Source organism: Hylobates moloch, unplaced genomic scaffold (genome assembly GCF_009828535.3).
Source record: "Hylobates moloch isolate HMO894 unplaced genomic scaffold, HMol_V3 SCAFFOLD_23, whole genome shotgun sequence".
In the NCBI taxonomy this organism is placed as follows: domain Eukaryota; kingdom Metazoa; phylum Chordata; class Mammalia; order Primates; family Hylobatidae; genus Hylobates; species Hylobates moloch.
In genome coordinates, this window is record NW_026652298.1 from 4,815,375 (window position 1) to 4,842,702 (window position 27,328).

A 27,328-nucleotide genomic window follows, 5' to 3' on the forward strand; every position below is an offset into this window, starting at 1 on the left:
ATGTTAACATCAATGAAGATGAGATATAATCATCGTGATGTAATTGTCACTGACTACATGTGCACATTAAAATTTGCGGGACGGGTGCCAGTCTCTGGGAAGAGAATCTTAAAGACAATCGTGGAGTTCTCTTTTTAAAAATCTTGTGTTAGCAATGATTTTGATCACCCAGAGGACAACACTATGTGGAAGAAAACATGGACGGCATTTACATGTGATTTAGGAGGATCAGACACGAATGTGGAGACATTTTAGGAATATTTTAACCAATTTGTTGAGTTTATATTTTTCTTTCTTTTGAAGGTACAAAAGTTCTAAATGATAAAAATCTATGTCCAGATAAGCCCTAAAAGGGTACTTTCAATAAGTATGAGTAAAAATTCTGCTGCTACACGCATGTTTACAGCTGCACATTTTGCAATTGCACAAATAAGGAATCAGCCCAAATGCCCATCAATCAATGAGTGGATAAAGAAACTATGGTAGATAGATAGAGATAGATAGATAGATGATAGATAGATAGATAGATGATAGATAGATAGATAGATAGATAGATAGATAGATAGATAGATAGACAGACAGACAGACAATGGAATACTACTCAGCCAGAAAAAGGAATGAATTAACGGTATTCGCAGCAACCTGGATGGGATTGAAGACTATTATTCTAAGTGAAGTAATTCAGGAATGGAAAACCAAATATCGTAGGTTCTCACTCATAAGTGAGAGCTAAGCTATGAGGATGCAAAGGCATAAGAACGATACAATGGACTTTGGGGACTCAGGGGAAAGGGTGGGAAGGGGGTGAGGGATAAAAAGCTACAAATTGGGTACAATGTATACTGCTCGGGTGATGGGTGCACCAAAATCTCACATATCACCGCTAAAGAACTTACTCATGTAACCAAACACCGCCTGTTCCCCAAAAATCCATGGAAATAAAAAAATTAAAATAAAAAAATTCTAGTGCTACGAAAGCATTATATCAGAGATTAATTGGAAGAACTTTTTTCCTTAATGATACACTCAAAATAATGATACATATCACACTGATGCCATCTTAGATGCAATGAAATGTGATAGTTGCCTAAATAAATAGATCTCTTTTTATTTTCGTTGACCCATCATCAATTTACCTAGTAGTAGAATGTATTCTGTTTTATCAATCTTTAATCTCCTACTAGGACTTTACACGATGAAATCTAAGACCTTACTCTTACAAGCTGCCTAACAAACATCACATCCTAACTTGATCTGACTAGAGGTATTTTGGGGTAAGATATATGTGCTGTAAAATCCCAAGTTTAATATTCTACTCTCATTTTCAAATTGCACAAACACATACCCCCTTCAGCTAACATTTCTAACAGCATATCATGAGTCTGAGCGTACACCACCGCTTACAGATAACATGCTGAGCCTGTCTTCCTCTGTAAACACATTTAGGAAGTACTCATTGAATAAAACACCAAACAATGACCCGAAGAATGAAAGGAATCCAAGGTGCTTTGAGCTTTCTCTATTCAAAGTGTTCTCCTGACAGCAAATCAAAATTTCAACCTTCATGTGGCCTAGTCTAGAAAGCTGGTCTATGAGAGATCGATAGTTATTATAAATGGATAATTTGATGACCCAGGCTATTTTTTAAAGTATTAATGTCTTCATTTTACTAATTTAAAATAACGAAACTTTAAATGAGGCCATAAACTTTCAAGTATCCCATATTTGGACAAGAACCTATGCTAAAAACAAGAAAATGCAGGGCATCTGATCCTACCAGGGAATATTGAAGGACACTTTGAAGGGGCCTGAGAAAAAAAATCACTGAGTAATGCTACTTGGAAGAGGGAGTAACATGTGTGGCATGCTTCCCATGGTAACCTCTTCCTAATTGCTTGAAATACATACATATACATACACACACACACACACACACACACACACACACACACCCATAGAAACAACAGCAGCAACAACAACAACAATAACAGAACTTTGAGGGATTCACTTGATCAAATAATCCTACATGGAGAGCCTTCAAAACCGTTCACTTGCAATTTGAAAGCCACACAAGCCTGCTGAAGGAGAGCGCCTTTCCCCTTTGAGGGACAGGATATATGCCAGAGCATTTCACATTCAATTAGGAGAGTTCAAGACTTCAAAACACAAAATAATGCTTCCTTCCACATACAGTCCCACTGCTAGGACAATTATAACATGCAGCTGATCAGAAACCTTCAATACCTGAAAAGAAGAGGTAGAAAGGAGAAGTAGGCCCAATAAATGTGGCCCCAGAAAACTCCCCAAGCCCTAAATACACCAGAACTCTGAGCTTAGAGCTAGAAAACATCTAATTTAAGAAGTGGCTCAGGGAGAATTGTTTATTCAACTGCCAAAAAAAAAAAAACAAAACAGAGTTTTTAAATATTTGATTACTTAGAATTTTATAATTTATTTTCAAGTAAAGATTTTTTAAACTTTTTTGTTCTTTTAAAATCTCTCTACAGTAGTATACTGTATTATATTAACATTAGTATTTACAGTCTAATAACTTGCTAAGGATTTCTTTTCATAGGAAAGAAAATGGACCAGAATGTAGGCAAATGTATCCATTCCTTGGTGAGTTTGGACTGCTATACTAAAGTACCACAAACTGGGTGGCTTATAAACAACAGAAACTTATGTTTCGGTTTCAGAGGCTCAAAGTGTGAGATAAGGGTGTCAACATGGTCAGGGTCTAGTAAGAAACCTCTTCTGGGCTCCAGATTGCCAACTTATCCTTGTATCCTCACATGGTAGAAAGGGAGCAAGAGAGGTCTCTGGGGCCCCTTTTATAAGGGCACTAATTCCATTCATAAGGGTTCCAACTTCATGCCCTAATTACCTCCCAAAGACCCCATCTTGTAATACGATCATTTTGGGAATTACGACTTCAACATGTAGATTTGAGAGAGACACAAACATTCCATTCACTGTCATCCATAATTATGATAAATGTGGCCTGGGCCTGGGCCTGCTCCCCTTCATCCACCTGCTTAATCTTCTATACCCATCAGAACGCCTCACCCTTCAAGGGGCAAGGCTGGCATGCCAGTGTCTCTTTGATGCCCTCACCAACTTCCTCCAGGCCCAAACTAATCCCTTGTCCAACCCAAATTTTGCATTTCTGGACTCCTTGCACAGTCTTCTACAGGGGCCCTCTAGTTCACAATGAGCAAGAACCGTTTTATGATCATTGTGTGGTTTTCACAATGCCTGGCTTAGGTCTTACACGTACTAGATGCTCAATAAATGACATAGTCTCTAGAAAAAATACAAGCAAACTTCAAATACCAGCCTCATAGAGCCCAGCCCTCCATGGGAAAGCGAATGGAATAGTCCTCACCCCCTTCCTTCAGCTTCCTCCCACCTGCCCAAGGTCTCAAGAAGTGGTGTTTAAGGAGGGCTCTCTCTCTTCAACAATTTTTTATTTTTTTTGAGACAGACTCTCACTATGTCACCTAGGCTGGAGGCCAGTGGCACAATCTCAGCTCACTGCAACCTCCACCTCCCGGGTTCAAGCGATTCTCCTGCCTCAGCCTCCCGAGTTGCTGGAATTACAGGCGCCCACCACCATGACTGGCTAATTTTTTTGTATTTCTAGTGGAGGCAGGATTTCACCATGTTGGCCAGGCTGGTGTTGAACTCCTGGCCTCAGGCAATCCGCCCGCCTTGGCCTCCCAAAATGCTGGGATTACAGGCATGAGCCACCATGCCTGGCCTCTTCAACCTCTTTTAAAATTAAAATGCCAGAGGTCACTGTAACATTGCTTCACTAACACATTAGTGGGTAGGAGTTTATCAAGTCACCTTCCTGTCTACCCTTGTCCTCCCTCTCTACCACCCTCTCTTGTACCAAGTGCACCACTCCCTGTGACCCCTGCCTCCTCCATCAGGAATTAAAGGGAGGTAGAAGCAGCAAATCGATTTCACAATATAGAGTATACACTCTGAAGGCAGACCATCCGAGTGTGAATCCTGAGTACACAACTTACTAACAGTGCAAACTGAGCACAATGTTTAAATCTCTGGGCTTCTATTTCCCAAGATGCAAAAAGAGACATACGAGAATACTTACTTCAATGCCTGGTAAGTAGTGAGCACTCAAAATATGTTGATGACAACATGGCCTTTGGCAGGGCCTCCAAGAGACATCCCTGCTGCCCCAGCTCCCCATGACCCCATGATTCCTGGTCTCCTTAGAGCACCCAAGCGGATAAACAATGGTCCCCGGGAAGTGACAGAAGTTCAAGCTGTCTTTCCACCCACCAAACCCTTTCATTCAATTTACTTGGGAGCAAGGGAGGGAATGAAGCTTGATTCTTCCCATTAAAAAATCAATTTAATACCAAACAAAGTGGTTTGTTTTTACAGACACGGCCTTACATATTTGGAAAGAGTCCTCAGCATTCGTCCAGCGTTCTAGGGGCTTTGAGGTCTGCAGAATCCAGTTGAGAGGCTGAAGTTCAAGGTAGCTAGGAGTGGGCTTTATTTATAACAGTCCAACAGTTTCCAAGGGAGTGAAACAACAAAACTTTGTATGAGATGAGTCACACGGACTTGCAGGATCAGAGAAGTCATGGAGGATCAAAGAATGGATGAGCCTTCCAGCTCACTGCCCCTCTGAAACCAAAAGACGCATTTCACAGAGCCCTCTCTAATCTGTTCCAACTAATTTTCAGGGATTGAGTCTAGAGGAAGATTCCACAGGAGACTTAGTTGCTATAGCCACTTGGATCCCTGACAAAGTGGGCTTCAGTGCAATAGAAAAGCCACATTTTCCCCACAATACCTTCCCCCCAAACAAAATGAATGGAAGTCAAAGCCTTATTTCCAATGGAGGGATGAAAGACAAAATTGAGCCACTTGCAAAGCAGTCAGAAATAAATACAGACATCATTGAGCAACTTGCAGTGCACCACAAATAAATATTACTAATTTATTCAAGGACAATTATGTAACTGTTTTTCATGGGCACGTCTGTTTTGCTTTTCCTTTTTAATTTGTCAACCTATTGTGAAGTCTGCCCACAGAGCCACAGGTGAGGGATTAATGCCAAACATGCTGGGTCACAACATTCAGTATTCATCCCACTGATCATCTCACTTTGCAAAACATCATAGCTGAGTGGTGTGCAGTCGTCTTGGCCCCATGAGCTGGCATGCAGTTGATTAAAGGAGGTGCTACCTAGAGGTTTGAGGAACAGGAGAACTGTCCATGTCAGCTGTGGGAGCCCTGCTGCCACCCATGCTATCCTGAGCTTCAGCCCTAGCATCTTGCAAACAAGAGCAAATGGCAAAGTAGTCCACACACACAAGATCTGACAAAGCAGTTCCCAGGGGAGACAGGATCAGTTTCCCTGTGACCCACGTAGAGCAGTGCACAGGGAGTCAAACAGAACTAGACTTTGGTCTGTACAGCTTTCCAGCTCCTTCCCTGGTGTGATCAGAAATGGGACACAAGACTAACGTGACTTGTCAGTACCTAACTCCAGCCCTGTACCATCACTCAGCATGCATGCTTAGGAGACGCTGCTCTTTCCCAGCACAGTGGGGGCTGAAACTGAGGCTTGCGGCTCCAGGATGTGTCAGCTAGCTGAAGAATACCCCAAGGCAGCATTCGTGGTGGGAGAAGCACCAGCCCCTCTCCTGGCTTGATCATAGGCTGACCAGGATTGTTTGTCATAAGCACTGGCGCATCTAGGCTTCCATGGAGAGGCCCATCTTTTCCGGGGAGAACAGCCAATCACATTTAACAAGCTAACCATTACCTCTACCAGGTGAGGGCCGCTCCATACGGTCACATACCTACCACCCACATTGCCCACCTAGGCCCTGCCTTATGCCCTCCATGGACTATATCACCCAGGTACCCCTACCCTCGGCATCTGGCTGGGTTTGGCCTTTAGGAGACACCCACAGAGGATCAGAGGAAGAGACCAAGGCCATGGTATCTCTTCCCTATGCTCTGGCCTTCATTTCTGGCAGGGCCTGTATCCCTCACTGCTTACAGATCCTGCTGAGCAGCCCCTCCTCCACAGCTCAGCTCTTGCTGGGCTATCCGGAGCAGCTTCCTGCCTTTGCATGTCGCTGGGTGCCTCAAGTCCCTCAGCCCTGCCCGACCCCCTGTGAATTGTCCACTTATTAAATCTCTTATCTGAACCACCTGAGTGAGATTCAGTTTCCTGACAGGGGCCGGGCATGGTGGCACGTGCCTATAATCCCAGCACTTTGGGAGACTGAGGCAGAAGGATCACTTGAGCCCAGGAGTTTGAGACCAGACTGGGCAATATGGCAAAACTCCATCTCTACCAGAAATACAAAAATTAATGGGGCATGGTGGTACATCCCTGTAATCTCAGCTGCTCAGAAGGCTGATGGGGGAGGACAGCTTGAGCCCTGAAGGTGGAGGTTGCAGTGAGCTGAGATCTCACCACTGTACTCCAGGCAACACAACGAGACCTTGTCTCAAAAAAAATAATAATAATTCTGACAGGATCTGATTGAAAGAAGAATCACAGTGGTTCTAACACTTGTGATCCATCCAGACATATTTATGTGCTTTGTTAAAACAACATCCTGAAAGAAGTGCTGTAATGGATTTCCATGCTTAGGAAAAGAAGTGCTGTAATTTGCTTCCATACTCAGGTGGGCTTTGTTCTGCCTGCAGAGTCATCCTACATGAGCTATTTCTTTAAATCAAGATGTGAAACAGTAAAAGGACCTGTTAATAATAATTTAATCCATTTATATCAAGTTTACTAAACAATTACCTTGAAAAACACATATATAAACCTACCCATATGTGTATATATACAGACTCCAAAATAGTATAATGGTGCAGGTTCAGATATATACTTTGTATTCACTAACGAATTCGAGAAAACAGAATTGATATGAGTTGGCTGTGTCCCCACCCAAATCTCATCTTGAATTGTAGCTCCCATAATTCCCACGTGTTGTGGGAGGGATTCAGTGGAAGATAATTGAATCAAGGGGGCAGTTTCCCCCATACTGTTCTCATGGTAGTGAATAAGTCTCACAATGTCTGATGTTTGTATAAGGGATTTCGTCCTTCCCTTGGCTCTCATTCTCTCTTGCCTGCCACCATGTAAGACATGCCTTTCACCTTCTGCCATGATTGCGAGGCCTCTCCAGCCACGTGGATCTGTGAGTCCATTAAACCTCTTTTTCTTAATAAATTACCCAGTCTTGTGTATGTCTTTATCAGCAGCATGAAAAAGAACTAATACAAGAATAATCCCTGTTGACTTGAACTCAGCTCTGCACCAAGCGGACCTAACAGACATCTACAGAACTCTCCACCCCAAATCAACAGAATATACATTCTTCTCAGCACATCACACTTATTCCAAAATTGACCACATAGTTGGAAGTAAAGAACTCCTCAGCAAATGTTAAAAAACAGAAATCACAACAAACTGTCTCTCAGACCACAGTGCAATCAAACTAGAATTCAGGATTAAGAAACTCACTCAAAACCAAACAACTACATGGAAACTGAACAACCTGCTCCTGAATGACTACTGGGTAAATAACGAAATGAAGGCAGAAATAAAGATGTTCTTTGAAACCAACAAGAACAAAGATACAACATATCAGAATCTCTGGGACACATTTAAATCAGTGTGTAGAGGGAAATTTATAGCACTAAATGCCCACAAGAGAAATCAGGAAAGATCTAAAATTGACACCCTAACATCACAATTAAAAGAACTAGAGAAGCAAGAGCAAACACATTCAGAAGCTAGCAGAAGGCAAGAAATAACTAATATCAGAGCAGAACTGAAGGAGATAGAGACACAAAAAACCCTTCAAAACATCAATGAATCCAGGAAGTGGTTTTCTGAAAAAATCAGCAAAATAGATGGACCACTAGCAAGACTAACAAAGAAGAAAAGAGAGAAGAAGCAAATAGATGCAATAAAAAGTGATAAAGGGGATATCACCACCGATCCCACAGAAATACAAACTACCATCAGAGAATACTATAAACACCTCTATGCAGATAAACTAGAAAATCTAGAATAAATGGATAAATTCCTGGACACATACACCCTCCCAAGACTAAACCAGGAAGAAGTTGAATCCTGAATAGACCAATAACAGGCTCTGAAATTGAGGCAATAATTAATAGCCTACCAACCAAAAAGAGTCCAGGACCAGATGGATTCACAGCCTAATTCTGCCAGAGATACAAGGAGGAGCTGGTACCATTCCTTCTGAAACTATTGCAATCAATAGAAAAAGAGGGAATCCTCCCTAACCCATTTTATGAGGCCAGCATCATACTGATACCAAAGCCTGGCAGAGACACAACAAAAAAAAGAGAATTTTAGACCAATATCCCTGATGAACATCAAAGCAAAAATCCTCAATAAAATACTGGCAAACCGACTCCAGCAGCACATCAAAAAGCTTATCCACCACGATCAAGTAGGCTTCATCCCTGGGATGCAAGGCTGGTTCAACATACGAAAATCAATAAAGTAATTCATCACATAAACAGAACCAAAGACAAAAACCACATGATTATCTCAATAGACACAGAAAAGGCATTCGACAGCCCTTCGTGCTAAAAACTCTCAATAAACTAGGTATTGATGGGACATATCTCAAAATAATAAGAGCTATTTATGACAAACCCACAGCCAATATAATACTGAATGGACAAAAACTGGAAGCATTACCCTTGAAAACTGGCACAAGACAGGGATGCCCTCTCTCACCACTCCTATTCAACATAGTGTTGGAAGTTCTGGCCAGGGCAATCAGGCAGGAGAAAGAAATAAAGGGTATTCAATTAGGAAAAGAGGAAGTCAAATTGTCTCTGTTTGCAGATGACATGATTGTATATTTAGAAAACCCCATTGTCTCAGCCCAAAATCTCCTTCAGCTGATGAGCAACGTCAGCAAAGTCTCAGGATACAAAATCGATGTGCAAAAATCACAAGCATTCTTATACACCAATAACAGACAAACAGAGAGCCAAATCATGAGTGAACTCCCATTCACAATTGCTTCAAAGAGAATAAAATACCTAGGAATCGAACTTACAAGGGATGTGAAGGACCTCTTCAATGAGAACTACAAACCACTGCTCAATGAAATAAAAGAGGACACAAACAAATGGAAGAACATTCCATGCTCATGGGTAGGAAGAATCAATATCGTGAAAATGGCCATACTGCCCAAGGTAATTTATAGATTCAATGCCATTCCTATCAAGCTACCAATGACTTTCTTCACAGAATTGGAAAAAACTACTTTAAAGTTCATATGGAACCAACAAAGAGCCTGCATTGCCAAGACAGTCCTAAGCCAAAAAAACAATGCTGGAGGCATCACGCTACCTGACTTCAAACTATACTACAAGTCTACAGTAACCAAAACAGCATGGTACTGGTACCAAAAACAGAGATATAGACTAATGGAACAGAACAGAGCCCTCAGAAATAATACCACACATCTACAACCATCTCATCTTTGACGAAAGTGACAAAAACAAGAAATGGGGAAAGGATTCCCTATTTAATAAATGGTGCTGGGAAAACTGGCTAGCCGTATATAGAAAGCTGAAACTGCATCCCTTCCTTACACCTTATACAAAAATTAATTCAAGATGGAGTAAAGACTTAAATGTTAGACCTAAAACCATGAAAACTCTAGAAGAAAACCTAGGCAATACCATTCAGGACATAGGCATGGGCAAGGACTTCATGTGTAAAACACCAAAAGCAATGGCAACAAAAGCCAAAATTGACAAATGGGATCTCATTAAACTAAAGAGCTTCTGCACAGCAAAGGAAACTAACATCAGAGTGAACAGGTAACCTACAGAATGGGAGAAAATTCTTGCAACCTACTCATCTGACAAAGGGCTAATATCCAGAATCTACAATGAACTCAAACAAATTTACAAGAAAAAAACAACCCCATCAAAAAGTGGGCAAAGGATATGAACAGACACTTCTCAAAAGAAGACATTTATGCAGCCAACAGACACATGAAAAAATGCTCATCATCACTGGCCATCAGAGAAATGCAAATCAAAACCACAATGAGATACTATCTCACACCAGTTAGAACGGCCATCATTACAAAGTCAGGAAACAACAGATGCTGGAGAGGATGTGGAGAAATAGGAACACTTTTGCACTGTTGGTGGGACTGTAAACTAGTTCAACCATTGTGGAAGACAGTGTGGCGATTCCCCAAGGATCTAGAATTAGAAATACCATTTGACCCAGCCATCCCATTACTATGTGTATACCCAAAGGATTATAAATCATGCTGCTATAAAGACACATGCACACGTATGTTTATTGCGGCACTATTCACAATAGCAAAGACCTGGAACCAACCCAAATGTCCATCAATGATAGACTGTATTAAGAAAATGTGGCACATATACACCATGGAATACTATGCAGCCATAAAAAATGATGAGTTCATGTCTTTGTAGGGACATGGATGAAGCTGGAAACCATCATTCTCAGTAAACTATCGCAAGAACAAAAAACCAAACACTGCATGTTCTCACTCATAGGTGGGAATTGAACAATGAGAACACTTGGACACAGGAAGGGGAACATCACATACCGGGGCCTGTTGTGGGGTAGGGGGAGGGGGGAGGGAAAGCATTAGGAGATATACCTAATATAAATGACAAGTTAATGGGTGCAGCACACCAACATGGCACATGTATACATATGTAACAAACCTGCACGTTGTGCACATGTACCCTAGAACTTAAAGTATAATAAAAAAAAATTTTTTTTAAAAAGAAAATAGTTTGGGATTATCTAGTGTAACTAGCAATTCAAATGTATGATTGTATTTTCTGTAATATTTACATCAAAATCTTAATTTTAAACTTATTTGCACATATTTCTGTAACATAACTAATGCACTGAACATGCCCATTCATATTGTCCTTATGTTAGTATTATGGTTAACAACTTAAGTCCTTCATATTTCCTACTGGAGTATATATAGCCTGTGAAGGATCTATGCATCTGGAATTTTTGTAATTCTCAATGTGACTTGCTTATACTTGGTAGAATAAGTTGAATGTGGTATAAATTTATAAACTAATTAATTAATTAAAAATAATAAAGAAGATACTTGGTAACTTCTCAAAAACAAAATTTAAAAGATTATGCTTTTGTTGATAATCTCTTCTCAGCCTGCAGCCTTTTTATCAAATACTTGCTATAGCAGTTGTGTCCTTAGCATATCAAACCTTATATTTATTAAGCCTTGCAAAAATGTAAAATGTGCTTCATTACTTATCCTGTAATAGTCATCAAAATTATTTCTAAATATTATTTATATACCAGGTCCCTAGTGAGGTAGTTTAACTAAAATACTCTTTTATTTGTATTTATATTGATTTGCTCACATCGAGCCTACTTATTGTTACTCTTATTTATAAGGACCCTTCGCATATTAAAGATATTGTCTTTGGGGGGAAATGTTTTCAACGTAAGTGACAAGCGTTTTGTCATATGTCTTTGGATATTGCCTATGGTATTTTCTACCTTACAAAAGTCTCCTACTCTCTAACTTATTGACAGTTTCCTTTATGCCTTCCCCTCTTAAATATTATTTATAATTTACCATCTCATTTAGTGTTTATAATGATTTCATTTCCTCATAGCAAAAAGGGTGGGAGGGGAAGGTTGTGTGTGTGTGTGTGTGTGTGTGTGTGTGTGTGTGTGTGTGTGTGTGTTGTTTGGTCACTTTTTGGAAAAAGTATTTATATCATATCTAGATTTCTACTTGAATTGATTCTCAATGGAAAATTGGTGAATACTGAATCAATCGATAATACTTGCTGTGTTCCAGCTTGACCATAGCAATTACTGTGTTTCCCTCATTAATGAATGTGGTCGTTCATTTTGAAATTCCTACTACTTTGCCTGCTGTGACTTCATTTATTTTGTAAAATCATCCTGACTAGTTTAAACAATTTAATTGCTTTCAGCATGATGAGATTATTTCTTGTAATGTATCTGTTTCTATTGTAAAACAATGATAACATATTTGGCTTTGGGGCACAGTACTGCATCACAGTACTGTATCTGAGATGTTCAAATATAAATGGAAGTGTTCCATTATAAGGCCTCCCATCCTCAATTGATCATTTTTCCTTCTTTATTCAACAGTATTTCTTTATTTCCTTCCCTCCCTTTCTGCCTCCACCTTTCCTCTGGTCTTTATTACCTGGTTCTTCTCTGATATTTTTCCCTTAACTTGGCCTACATATTTACCCCAGTTTTCTCCCTAAAATACTGGTAGGCTCATATAGTTCTCACCTTCCTCTGTGCAAGGCCAGGGTACCCACGAGCCTGGAGCTGAAAACCTTCCTTTGGCAGTCATTACTGTTGAAAGGATTTCCACATGTGCAAATCTTTCAGGACAAGTATTGCAGACAATGCGAGCGATCTGTCTTGAGTCCAGCGACATCACAGGAACCACTCCATGCAGCACTTTCCTCATCCCACCCACAACATTTGAACTTGGTTAAAATGAACATCAAAGGCTGCTCTAAAGAAGAAAAGAAAAAGAAGAGGAGTCATAAAAGGGCAGTGTAAGGCCTGGAGACAAAGTTGAGATAGGGACAGTGTATGACCAGGCAGCCAGCACCAGCAGTGCTGGGACATCCCTATTTGCCAAGTCCTCAAGGTATTTTCCTATGATTACTCCATACATGAGGATCCTGCACTTAAGGCAATTCTCATCCATTCCAGTCATTTCATAGCTGACTTGGAGAGGAGTAAAGGAAAAGGAAGTTGAAGTACTATTGTGTGACTTAACTCAATAATGATGGTTTAGAAAACGTATCTTCATATTTATGAAAGGAAGATTGAACATGCAAAATATATTCTGATTCGAAGTTGAGGTAGAGGAAGACAAAACAAATTTCCCTCAATCTCACCTTTGCCACCACCATCATTCCACCAAGAAGAGGCCCTAGAGCAGCCCTCTAAAGTATTTACATTTAAGTTGCTTAGGAAAAGGCAGTGTTCCATGTGCCCCAACCCATGTTACAGCCCCAGCTCTGAGTTGAGAGGTACTTTGCTTTCCTTGCCAACTGCCCTTAAGCTCATTCATTTTAAGGACCTAGTAGGAGGGATGGCTGTAATCTGAGGTGAGATTTACATTTTCTTGAGAACTTTGGACTTAATGTCATTACATAGCACCCCAATATCCTTCCCAAGCCCAATTTTCAAAGCTGCCATAGTTTCACTATGAGTGTTAGCAGATTCATTTACCAAATTAGCTAAGCCATTACTGGACAGAAGTCAAGCCCTGGAGGATGGTGGGCTACAAGGGAGGGATCCAGTGAAATTCTGCCAAATCCTGATGTCAAGTACCAAGGGCTGGGGATGGTTGGATAGCCTGGGAAAACTTGAGATTGAGAACATTTTTCAAAGGAATGTAAAAGGGAATAAATGGGAAGGGCTTGAAACAAATCTGCTTTGCACTTATGTCTACAGAGCAGTGTTTCTCAGACTACCTGTGGGAAAGACCAGCATGTTTGGAGTTTTAGTTTGTTAATTTGTTTGTTTTTAGTTTCAGCCCATTGTGAACTGATCCGTTTATACAACACAAATAAATAGAAAAAAGTAATTAAATAAAAAACAAAGGCATACAAAATACACACCCAATTTTTATTAAATTGGACAAATTATATTTCATTAATAAAATAAATTAATACAGTGCCATGTTAAGTAGCTGTTACAGTTTCTAAACTCTGGCTCTCAATTTCTGTCCCCATCTTGCTCCAAATCAGTAACAAACAGGTTCGGAGGCTGGCACAGGTCTGCGGGCCATGCTTTGATTGGCATGGCTCTAGGGGTTGTGGCTTATAAATCTGACGGAGCAGGTGTCTGGGCTGTTGAAGAAAGGCAGTCCAAGGGATAGAACCACACGAGGCCTTTGGAGCAGTGGAACAGCTGTTCTATAAGGGTCTCCTGAAACACAGGAGAGGCAGAAACAACATCTCTAAGAGCAGCAAGAAAGACAGCTAAACACAGCAAACAAGAGCCACAAGGCTATGACGTGTGAAGCCAGCCCTGCTCTGAGCACAGTCTTGCACTTGCTCAGTCCGGTACAGCTGCTGTAAAGCCATCCAAAGCAAACACGGCCCTCCCTGCAGCAGACTCAACAGAACAAAAACCAACACCCAGAAATAAATTAGATCGCCGAGCTCATCATGTTACACAGCCCACTGTTCTCAAATCCGGAATCCTGAATATAATAACAAATGATACTATTAACTGGCAAATCGGTCTAAAGCCAAAACCAAATAACTCATTACTATTAACCAACATGATTCTCAGAATTTTCTAGGTCAGCTACAAGAAAGAGTTATGAGACTCTTCCCAACTGAACTAAATCTCACCCATGTCTAATTGCACGCAGTGTGTATGGCTAAATCCTTTTTCTCTTCTGCACAGCCAGCTTGTCTCTCAGAGCACCTAAGCCCCCAGGGACTTCTCAAAGGAGGCAGGCATGTAGTCAGGTTGAAAGGAACATAGAGCCGGGAGCCAGGACACAGGAGCTTAAGGGCCACCTGCTAGCTTGGTAATCTCAAGCAAGTCCCTGAATTTCAGTTTATTTATCCATAAAACAAGACTAATGACAACCACTTCCCTGGAAATACAGCTAAAAACGTTCAGCAATTTGTACAACGCTATGTGGACATTAATCCTTACTACTCAGAAATAAGCAGCTGAGAGATGTTTGTAACTATTCCCATTTCCCCCGCCACACACACACACACACACAGCTTTGTCATTTACAATTTATTTCTTCCTTAGAGTTTGGATCACTTCTACCTGTCACACACCATCTTCCTTATGATCCCAGCATCACTGGGATGTAGCAGGGAACTGACGCCATCCTGTCTGCCTTCCAATGTGGAACAATGCCACACAGTAGAGCATCCAAGGCACATCAACAGTGACAAAGATGACTTGAAAATTCACAGGGACATTTGAGGGGGAGTAGTAAGTTTGGTTTATTAAGCTTGTGGCTTTTCTTAACTTGGCTCCTCCTTATCTCACCTTCTGCTCTCTCTGGCAGGAAGTCACTGCTCTGCGTTGGTTTTGTTCATTCTGTTTAACATGTAGAAAGCTTTACTGTTGCCACACCCCTGTACAAGGAAAGCAGGCTTTTTATAAAATTCTGTGTTCTGGGAGGGTACTCATTCACATACAGCTTAACATACAGGGAGGTCAGGCAGGTGATTTGGTCTAGGTCATAAGCTGTGTTGCCTTGGGCAAATCACATAGCCTCTTGGAACTTATTTCTCCCATTGTAACATAAATATAATAGTTGTCCTGCTTTCCTCAAAGACATAGACATGAAACCATAAATGATCATATAAAAAGAATTTTGGAAATAACTTAAGGTATTTTACTTATATATTATTAAGTTATACTTATATATTATTAAGTTATAAAGTATAATATATAATTATAGTATTATTTATTATTATTCCTACTCTTCGTGCTAGAAAACAATTTGATAGGAGTCTCTTGAAATCTGCCGAGCATAATAGCTCTGGATTTTAATTCTCCTTCCTAAAATGAATGGAAGATAAAATGCATACATCTTAAAAGAAAGATCTATTGATTTAATGCAAATTTTGATCAGTGTTTCTAGGAAGGGATTGGCATTCTGATGCGTGATCTATTTGTATTCATTTTATATTTGCACTGCTGATCAGTGTCTGGCACAAACAGAATCTTGTAGAATCTTGAGTCTAATACCTTTTGTATTGAAGGCCTGGCAATGCATTGTCATCTGTTCCTGGGGAGAATTACAAAGTGCAGTCTTTATTTTTAAAAGACATTATTATTAAGTCCCTGGAAAAACGCATGACCATTTTCAATTAAAAATGAGTATAAGAGAGACTCTGAATCAAAAATAGTTGCCAATGTTCACCTTTAATAACATTACGAAATCTCACAAAAATGTAACTAAAATTTAACCAAATTTGGGCAAACTTAGAGAAACGACATGAGTAGGGATGTTTGCTGCAAAACATATGGTTTTCTCTGGATGGTGCTCAGGCTTTAGCTAAGCCACATTGTGAAGTAACCATAATCTGTGCAAGGTCCATGTCTCTCTTCATCATAAATCTATGTCCAAATGAAAAAGAGAGAAGAATGAAATATGATAGGCACCATTTTGTGCCAGGAAAAATAGTAAGTATTGCTTGAGAGCAATGGACATCTTTGAACTCTGTCTGCAACTTCATTACATTCTTATGGCATGGATGTTTTTCATTTATAAATATTATATACACATATAGTATAAATTTTATTTATAGCATAAGTACTCTGATACAGGTATTAGAGATGGTATCTCCAGACATGGGTTCTTTATGGCACACATACCTCTCCCAAAAAAGTGCTAAAAGCAATTAGCCAGACGTGGCGGCAGGCGCCTGTAGTCCCAGCTACTCAGGAGGCTGAGGCAGGAGAATGGCGTGAACCCGGGAGGTAGAGCTTGCAGTGAGCTGCGATCTCGCCACTGCACTCCAGCCTGGGTGACAGAGGGAGACTCCGTCTCAAAACCAAACCAAACAAAAAAGTGCTAAAAGCACAGAACTGAAAGTCCCCAAACTGATACATAACGTTTACACCTAGGTGTGAAAAAAATCTTACCCCTAGAGCACCTGTGGTGAGAAAGTCAAAACTTACAAGAACAAAACTCAGTCTTCAGAGCCTTCTTCCTTCATCACAGGCTAAAAGCATTTCATCTGGGCTTCTTAAATCTAAGTCTTTAAAATGACCAAGTTTTCTTCCTTTTCTCTGTTTTTCCTAATAGTTGGGGCTTATATGACTCCTGTGTGTAAGTATCTTCTATATCTACATGTAAACATTAAATGAATTTCTACTGACTATATTGTTATATTATAGATGAAAATTATTTTCACGATCATTCCTATCTTTCTGAACTGTAACGTATTATACAAATTTTTCATCAGTAAAATTATTGTAGCTTTTAGGTAGGGTTATTGCTGTTTTTTAAACTTTGAAAATAATATAGTGACTGTTATTGGAAGAATTACATGAAACAGTATGTTTAGGTCTTTTGTGTGAAATCTTTTGGTCTACTTTTGTAGGTTTCAATATGGAAATTATTGGAGGGAAAGAAGTGTCACCTCATTCCAGGCCATTTATGGCCTCCATCCAGTATGGCAGACATCACGTTTGTGGAGGTGTTCTGATTGATCCACAGTGGGTGCTGACAGCAGCCCACTGCCAGTATCGGTGAGTCCTCCACACTTTTCCAGGCATGTGTTTTTTCTGCAAGTTATTATAGCTACAAGAGAAGCTTACCTCTCCTGAATGTGAATTTGATCTACTGTTAGCTTCTGTGGTTACTGACCAACTGGTGGCGTTTATTTACCTTCTTCCACATCCACGCTTTCTGTCCTGGCTTTTCCTTTTCAGAGAGAACTGAGCTGCAAGACATTAGACAAATTCAAGTCCTCTGTATAATGCAGGGAACACAGCAACAGTAATACTTGAAGCAGCAGTACTCTTGACCTTGTTAGACCACACTGCTCAAGAGGAAATCAGACAACCTGAGCTTGCTCTGTGCTCTGAGCTTCCCCATTTTACAAAGGGGTAATAATCATATCATACCTGCTTTGTGGGGTTTCAGAATTAAATAGTATCTTTTAAGTATTTTAGCATGCTTGGCACATTTAGTAAACACAAAAAAATTGCAGCTATTATCATTAGTATTATACGCATAAGAAGCCTACTTTGCCACTCCTAACAGTAGCTACTCACCACTTACAACTTTCCTAGGTGGAAAAAAACAAGTTATTGATGACTTCTAGAAAGAGAAAGATAATGAGAGAGTTATTTTCTAGGATACTTAGAATGAAAGCTTTTCTGAAGACAGAGTAAAACCTTCCAAAGTCCATTTCAGCCTAGGATTCTCTTACTTCAGCTAATAAAGCACAAAACCCCTCTTGGGATGCTGCAACCATCACAAAAGAAATGCCAGTAGAAAACTAATTTGGTATTTGTTGTTTTGTTTGTTTGCTTGGGTTTTTTGGTTTTGTTTTTTGTTTGTATATATGTTTCCTTATGTTTCTTGCCTAATAAGCTGAGATGGAGCCTTCCCCTTTTCTTTCACTTAAAGATCTCTCTCAGCTGTAACGGTTTGCTCTCTCCAGGCACTGTCTATATCTAAACAGAACAACTGAATTGACTTGCTTTTCTATGCTTTGGGGGTTTTGTCTGATTGTCCCATTTAAATGGAACTGTTTGATCACAAATTGGAAGTTTTGAAGCCTGCAGACTGGGAGATCTTCTGCTATCTCTAAATAGCAAGCCACTGATTTCCAATTTAATATGGTTACTTCATTTACATGGGGTTCTTGCCCTCATAGAAATCACACTCTCATCCCCAACACTTCTCTCTTCCCCAGGGCATTTGCCCCCTAGAGATCAGAGAGACAGAGTGGGGAACTGTCAGTAAATGTTCATTTGATGCAAAATATGCACATCTTCAAATATGCTCATAATACACATTCAAATGGTCTATAACCTCCCCAGACACAGAGCTTGACTTCTAAATGTTCAACAAACGTTGGATGGAAAGAAAGAAATACACTGAAAGATCTTTCTTTCTTTCTTTCTTTGGCTAGGCCTGAAACATGGTGTATGAAAAAGTGCTTCACTAGCCATAAAGTGTTATAGGAAGTTAAATAATATCACTAAGTTGAATTTTAAATTTTGTCAAGTGGATTTAACTCACGAGAAGTGGATTCCCAAATTGGGGAAAGAGATTATAAAAAAAGAGAGAGGTCTTGGAGTTTTTTTTTTTTTTTTTTTCTTAAAACAAACTATTGCTAAATATCATTTTAAATGGCTGGGGTATAAAGAACTCCAAAATATGTAGATCAAATTTCCTCTACAGGACACTTGGGTGTAAAAAGTAGGCAGATTGGTGGTTGGAAAAATATTAAGCTTTATGAAATTCAAAATATTTACAAAATAGCTCAATGGTGGCTTCCCAAAAATGTACTCCCCAGTATCCTGTGGGAATAGTTTGCCCCAAGCCTCTCTCTCAGCAAAATTGTGAAGAGGGCCAAACCTGGGAGTGCTTCCTTCTCACCAGCCATCCACACGGCTCCTCCCTCAATATTCTGGCCCCTTTATTAGTTGCCATGTCAATTATAAAAGCAAATTAATAAAAAATGTCCTGTACAAACTTATCTTCAGCATTTTAACTTACCAGAAGCAAAACTCTCACCAGCTGTTGTACCCTGTTCTTCTGATTCTCTCCCAGGCCCCCCTCACAGAGCACTTCCCCCTGCCCCAACCTGCCTAGCAAGTTGTTAGATGGAACCTTCCACAGCCCCTTCCACACGGCCTCACTCCATCTCAAATGCTCAGGGCTCCTGGAACAAAATGGTTCAATGTTCAGGCTCTAGATTCAAACTAACTGAGCTTTAATCCTGCCCGAATTTGCCTCCTGGAGGCAAAGGTCCTCAGGTTTATTCGTTTACCTGAACCTCAATTTCTTCGTCTATAAAATGGGGATTGTCATAATACCTATCTCACCACGCTGTTGTGAGGTTTAAATGAGGGAAGCTTTGTAAAATGCTTAGCACAGAACACAAAGAACTTAATAGATGTTATCGAGTATTGTTATACAATTATCTGTGCCTTCCAATGGTAATGACCAAGGAACTAATCTGATGTTGACGAGGTAAGACTGGGAAGACCTCCCTCTCTGACAGCCAAGTTCTTCTCCCTCTCTCTTAGGCAAGAGAAATCTCCAAGACATAGGGACCCTGCCTTTGCTGCCAGACCTCAAGGGGTGGGTCTAAGCAGAAGCACTGCTGAGCATCCGGGCAGGCTGGCAGAGAAAAGAAGAGGCTTGAAGGGGGTTGGCAAGGGGTTCAAAGAGGGATTGAGGAAAGAGCACTGGACTGGGAGTCACCAAAAGCCAAATTTGGGTCTTGATTCCCCTATTTATGAGGTATGTCACCTTGGACGAGTCAGAGAACAATCTTTTACTGGTAAGGAATACACAGCCCGTCAGCTTTACCAACCTTGAGAAAGGTTGTTGTTAGGCTCAACTGAGACAACGTTTACAGATGTCTTCAGCAGACCTACTGTAAGCCGCAGTGTAGTTCTGCTCCATATATGATTCTCTTCCAGGAAAGCTCAGGGTGGGACTCAGGAAACCATATTTTAAACCAACACCTCCAGGTGATTCTGAAGCAAGTCTGAAGACTGCACTTGGGGAAATCCTGTGCTGTGCAACCGAAAAACACTGGCATTATTACTTCCTCTTTGTGTGAATTCAGACTTCAGTTTAGCTAAGGAGGTGGGATCCCAGAACTCAAGTAATTCCAGATATCCCATAGGCAGAAAATGTGAACTCAGTAGCACAAACTACAGTTGAAGGATATCTAGAAATTGAAAGTTCAGAAGGAATAATGGTCTGCTTGGGTTGTTTTTGGTCTTAACGTGTCCCAGTGGAGACAAAAATAACCAAAACATTTCAAAGGCAATAACTAGCCGAGGAAATTAGTAAAAGATGAAAGAAACCCAGACATTTTTTCAGTATCCCTCCCTTAGTGAGAATCCACCCTCCACACCTCTCATTTGTACCTCACAGCCTTCTTTGTGTGAGTCATTTAGGCACGTGCCCACCTTTCTGTTACAGCATTCATCCTGAAGATTTTTATGTCATCCTTCTCCCACAAAGTTTTGGGTTTAGTGGGTATGTTGAATTTGAATTCAAATCAATCCTAGGAAATCCAGTCCACATTCTATGAGAAATTTCCACCCATCCTGATTTTGCAATAGGCAAACTTTTCAACAAATAAAGCTGGAATTCCCAAAATAAATAAAAATAAACTCTTTTGGTAGAAACCAAAAAGTGGTCATTCCAGGCAGTCACAGCTCTGCCATAAGCAAACCCACTCTACCACAGGCATTTGCTCATTTTCAAATCTAAAACAATCATGTCTTCCCCTTTCTGTAGGTTTCTGTGCTCTTTGTAACTTTTATTAATCTTTATTAATCTATATGCGTGAGTATGTGTGTTTTTACTGCAATCTACTTTGGTAGCTTTTTCAAGTAGCAAAGAAATAGTTACACGTAAACAAACAAATACAATTAAAAGATCTGAGGTGGACTTCATAAAGATAGACACTGTAATGGAATATATCTGTAGTATACAAATGGCTCTACGGTACTGCCAAAATCTCCAAAAAATTATTTCTACTTTATCACTGCTGTAAATGTAATTTTATCCAACAAAGAGTAAATCAGATCAGTTGTGGCACTGTTGAAACACTGGTACTAGAACTGTGTATGACCAGAGATTTAAAAAACAAACCTGGCCGGGCACAGAGAATCACGCCTGTAATCCCAGCACTTCGGGAGGCTGAGGCCAGTAGATCACCTGAGGTCAGGAGATCGAGACCACCCTGGCCAACATGGTGAAATTCTGTCTTTACTAAAAATACAAAAATTAGCTGGGTGTGGTGGCACAAGCCTGTAGTCCCAGCCTCTCGGGAGGCTGAGGCAGGAGAATCACTTGATCCTGGGAGGCAGAGGTTGCTGTGAGCCAAGATGGTGCCACTGAACTCCAGCCTGGGCAACAGAGCAAGACTCCGTCTCAAAAAAAAAGGTTAAAAAAAAAGCCAAAAAACAAACCTATTTCTTCACCTGACTCACCAGTTCATATTCTCTAAATCTCCCCGATGGAATGGCTACTAAACTTAAAGTATCTTCATTTCAAATTAGCATTGTTTTCTTACCTTGAGGAAAGTTTTCCTTTCTTATCCAAATCTTTGTTCTAATTGAGGGGACAGGACATATGGACATATCTCACTGTCATGTAATGGGCCTTACTTCCCCACATTGACCTGAGATGAGGTCTAGGCATGTAGGTGAGCAAGTGTAGGGTGGGGATCTTTGTGGTGTTTATTTGTTTGTTTGTTTGTTTGTTTGTTTTTAAGAGATGGGGCCTTGTTCTGTCACCCAGGCTGTGACACTTCAGCCTCCAGCTCTGGGGCTCAAGCAATCCCTCCTGCTTCAGCCTCTCAAACAGCTGGGACTATAGGCATGCACCACCATGCCCAGCATGCACCACTGTACCCCTTAATTTTTTTTTAGAGATGGGGGTCTCACTATATTGCCCAGACTTCTCTCAAACTCCTGGCCTCAAATGATCCTCCCACCTCAGTCTCCCAAGTGGCTGGGATTACAGGCATGAGCCACTGCACCTGGCTACCTTAATTATTAAAACACTTAATGTTGGGAAGATAAAAAAGTTCTGGGGTTCTGGAAATGATAGTGGTGGATGAACAACAATATACATGTCCTTCATACCACCAAACTGTACATTTAAGAATGATTAAAATGGTAAATTTTGTTATGTACACTTTACCACAGTAAAAACATTTTAATGGTAGTTGGTGTAAATCTCAAACTACAAACTCAAGAAATATAATTTGCTTTATTTTTACATAAATGAACACAATTTTGTTTTAAGCTTGATCTAAGTCAATTAGGATTTCACTTCTTTTTCTTCCCCCAGTTGGATACAAGTTCTGATATTCTTTTGCAATGCCAGGGAATTGGTTTAGGGTGGGATTAAGGGCAAGTCATTTGGCCCTTAATATCAATTCATGCTGGGGTCCACTAAGACCTTTGTCACTCCACCTAATCTTAAGCAGGTTACCTTGGAGATAGCCCTTGTTTCTCTATGTATACAACCCTCTCCACCATCACCACTCCCCACTGGGGGATTTGGAAATCATTCTGCTGCTTTCATTCTCTTTGCTTTTTTTAGGTTTACCAAAGGCCAGTCTCCCACTGTGGTTTTAGGCGCACACTCTCTCTCAAAGAATGAGGCCTCCAAACAAACATTGGAGATCAAAAAATTTATACCATTCTCAAGAGTTACATCAGATCCTCAATCAAATGATATCATGCTGGTTAAGGTAAGTAGTAGCATTGTCTTCCTTCTATTTTGCCAACATTTTTATACAGGATGGCTCAATTAGTTAAATCACCTACAAAAAGCATTTTGCTAGCACCCTCCCCATGTTTGAGGTGATCATGATATATTTTATAAGGACCCATGTTATTCCATATACTGCCTTGAAAGAAACAAGAATTTATCACAAATGCACCAGGGCTGTGTTTATACAAGGAAAAGCAACTCTGATACTCACATAAGTAGGAGGGGAACATCTTAACAGGCCCAAGGATCCACACTGAAAGCTTTTCTCCCAAATGCTTTACTCATTAGCAAGTAAAAAATACAACAGTTGTTTATACAACGGAGCTAACCAAGTGACTTCAGGGCCTCAGCAGTGAGTTACAACTTAGTCTAGACCACATTTAGTTTAGTCCAAACTTGGTCTAGACCATACTCAAGGATCCTATCCAGCAGGAAGCAGCCCAGCCCTCAAAGTCATGACCTATGGATGTTATTCCACACAAAACCATCCAATGGAGGGCAAAGGCCAGTTTGCTCGAGACTGGACAAAATTCCTGCTCTCCATAAGCTCCCTCCCCAAGCCTCAGTGAACTCCTCGGGGAACAGAGAGCATGGTCAGAAAAGCAACAACCACAAATGCAGTTGCAGGCCACCACCAAAGTAGATCCCAGAACAGGGATGCCCGCCTAAGACAGAGGGACCACACATACAATGCACAGGCTAACATCAGAATACTACTGGGAAAGAAATAACTCAAACTTTTTTCAATCTGTCAGCTTCAAACAGCCGCAAAACTCAATAAACATGTCAAGGTGCTCCACATAAGATCCAAAGCTTATCTTAGATCTGGAACCAAATGCGAGGTTACTGGCTGGGGAGCCACTGACCCAAATTTATTAAGACCTTCTGATACCCTGCGAGAAGTCACTGTTACTGTCCTAAGTCGAAAACTTTGCAACAGCCAAAGTTACTACAACCACGACCCTTTAATCACCAAAGACATGGTCTGTGCAGGAGATGCCAAAGGCCAGAAGGATTCCTGTAAGGTAAGAATCTCTCTTTCAAACAGGCATCTCGGAGCGCTGTACAGTAGCCAAGCCTCTATTGCTCACTGACACTGAAGAGGAGGGAGGGGCATGGAGAATACAAAACCACAATTCTAAACATTTTCTCTTCACTCCTGCACAGCATTCTCTATTCTTTTTCATCTACCAATGTGGATGGATTGTAAAAACTTCCCCAATGCTTCATAAGCACCCACTAAATGTTTGTTAATCAGGATAATGGACCATATCTGACAACTTTTACAGGCTTCCTATGAGAGGTGTTATCCTCCTTATAAAGTCTACCAACCCTGAAGTCACTAGTGGTGATTAGAAGATAACTTAAAGAACCACCTTGCAGATTAATCAATAAGGAGGTCTTATAAGACTCAAATGCAAAAAGCTCAAATATATAGTATGTGTTTCATAAGTAATGTTGACTGACTGTCTTCATCTGTTTGGGCTGCTACCACAAAACGCCATAAACTCGGTGGCTTATAAATAACAGAACTTTATTCTGTTCTAGATCAAGATCAAGGCACCAGCACATTTGGTGTCTGGGGAGGGCCTACTTTCTGGTTCACAAACAGCTTCTTTTCACTCTAACCTCACATGGTAGATGGGGCGAGGGGGTCTCTCTTAGGCCTCTTTAATAAGGGAACTAATCTCATTCATGAAGCCTTCACCTCCATGACCTAATCACTCCCCAAAGTCCCCACCTCCTAATACCCTCACCTTGGGAGTGAGGATTGCAACATATGAATTCGGAGGAATCAAATATTCAGACCATACCACTGACTAACAAAAAGGAACAAAAGGCCGGGCATGGTGGCTCACACCTGTAATCCCAGCACTTTGGGAGGCCAAGGTGGGTGGATCTGTTGAACTCAGGAGTTAGAGACCAGCCTGGGCAATATGGTGAAAACCTGTCTCTACAAAAAATACAAAAATTAGCCAGGTGTGGTGGCACACACCTGTAGTCCCACCTACTCAGGAGGCTGAGGGGGGAGGATCACCTGAGCCCAGGAGGTTGAGGCTGAAGTGAGCCAAGATCTTGCCACTGCATTCCAGTCTGGGTGACAAAATGAGATCCTGTCTTAAAAGAGAAAAAGGAACAAGAGTCATTATATTTTTCAAAATCTTTTGTTTATTGAGATGGTAAGCAAAAAAATAGATGTTCATGTTTATATGAACTATATTAATATATAGCACAAGTGAATTACTAATTTTTTAAAAATTAGAATACAGTATTCATCTCATACTATGTTAAGTATAACTGGGGGAGAGGATATGATGACTTCAAATGTCTTGTGCATCTGCAGTACCCAAGACCATCACCCTCCTAAACATCTGTTATCATGGTTGACCAAAGTATAAGGCACTGCAGTTTGCAATGTGAACATTAGCAAAGAGAAAGGCTGGTCTTCAAATGTAGAAGCCAGCTCTTCATCAAAAGGCCATGCCATCCCCTCTATAGCTCTTTCCCTTCACTTGATAGAATTTAGTTACATGTTTTGCTGTTAGAGTGAGTCTTCAAAAATCATTTCATTCACTAAGTATTTACTGAGTATGGTACATATACATAGCACTATGTCCAATCATGTGAGGATGCAAAAAATAAATAAATAACAGAGAACATATAATTCCTGCCATGAAGACATTTTCTACAATACATTGCTCTTTTCTGCTAGTCTCAATAACAACTTGATTTTAGGTCTGTGAGCATCAAAATGAAATATACAATTTTAAAAGATTATTTTATTTCAGTGGATTATTTAAAACTTTATCCATTCTTTAATAAATAATCAATAGTCATTGATTCCCAGAGGAATGTAGACATAGGGACAAAACAGAGACATAGACATGGACACTGAGACAGAGGCAGAGGCATAGTCATAGTCATAGATAGAGACATAGACAGAGAAGCAAGTAGGCAGAAACATAGTCCTTGACAGAGACAGGCACGTAGAGAACCTATAGCGAGTAAGAGGCAGTGTCAGACACTCTTCGGGACATAAAGAAAGCAAGGACCCAGATAATAATCCCTTGAGCAATCAACAGTTCGTGGTTGAAAAACAAAAAAAATCCCAACAGCTTCTTACCACGTATTTGCCCTTTTTCTTCCTTCCAGGGTGACTCAGGGGGCCCCTTGATCTGTAAAGGTGTCTTCCATGCCATAGTCTCTGGAGGTCATGAATGTGGTGTTGCCAAAAAGCCTGGAATCTACACCCTGTTAACCAAGAAATACCAGACTTGGATCAGAAGCAACCTTGTCCCGTCTCATACAAATTAAGTTACAAATAATTTTATTGGATGCACTTGCTTCTTTTTTCCTAATATACTCGCAGGTTAGAGTTGGGTGTAAGTAAAGCAGAGCACATATGGGGTCCATTTTTGCATTTGTAAGTCATTTTATTAAGGAATCAAGTTCTTTTTCACTTGTATCACTGATGCATTTCTACCATGCTGGTTTTATTCTAAATAAAATTTAGAAGCCTTTCTGTTTCTCTTTTATCACATGAAGTAATATCTGCCCCCATTCCACCCACACTCCCCAAAGGGCAATAAGGTCACTGAATAAAACAGTAATGGTACCACCTTCAACCAGGTATAACTTCTGCTGGATCATCCTAAGTTGTTGGGTTGTTTTCTTTTCATTGTTGTGATAACATTAAACATGAGATAGGCCCTTTCAACAAATGTTTAAGGGTACGATACATTATTGTTAACTATAGGCATGATCTTGCAGTGCAGATCTCTAGAACTGCTTCATCTCGTATAAATGAAACTTTATGCCAGTTGAATAGCAGCTCTCTATTTCCCCACCACCCCCATGCTCTCGCAACCCCATTCTACTCTAAGCTTCTATGAGTTTGTATTTTTTAAATATAGATCATAAATATAAATATCCTAATTCAAGCAAGCAGCTTATACAAATATTTGGACAGTATTTCTTATTTATATATGTCATATTTTGTTCCAGAAAGGATTTAAAGCAATGTACAACAACACCTGCAATAAAACAAAATGCAGAATTAAAAATAAATTGATGAAGGTATTGGGACAATGGGGAAATGAGAGTAAGAAAGAGAAGAGGAAGGCCGGAGTGGTCACATGGTACTGATAGTGCCACAAGTTTCTTTCTATACATTTGCTAGAAGGATTCACATTTGGCTCTATGCTTTGGCCAATGCAAGAAAGAGCAACACAATC

General features: G+C 40.3%; 1 protein-coding gene across 1 annotated transcript; it reads left to right on the forward strand.

Moving 5' to 3' along the window:
- The first annotated feature begins 16,800 nt into the window (after positions 1-16,800).
- GZMK (granzyme K) lies at positions 16,801-27,052 on the forward strand. The gene is made up of 5 exons (XM_032144864.2): positions 16,801-16,931; positions 17,206-17,353; positions 22,920-23,070; positions 23,849-24,118; positions 26,247-27,052. Exons 1-5 carry the CDS (start codon positions 16,868-16,870, stop codon positions 26,406-26,408), a joined length of 795 nt encoding a protein of 264 aa, XP_032000755.1. The 5' UTR covers positions 16,801-16,867; the 3' UTR covers positions 26,409-27,052.
- Positions 27,053-27,328: the final 276 nt, after the last annotated feature.

Coding starts and splice junctions, on each gene's coding strand:
- GZMK (XM_032144864.2), top strand. CDS start 16,868: ATGACCAAGTTTTCTTCCTTTTCTCTGTTTTTCCTAATAGTTGGGGCT. Junction 16,932..17,205: donor GGCTTATATGACTCCTGTGT/GTAAGTATCTTC, acceptor CTACTTTTGTAG/GTTTCAATATGGAAATTATT. Junction 23,071..23,848: donor ATGATATCATGCTGGTTAAG/GTAAGTAGTAGC, acceptor TCAATCTGTCAG/CTTCAAACAGCCGCAAAACT.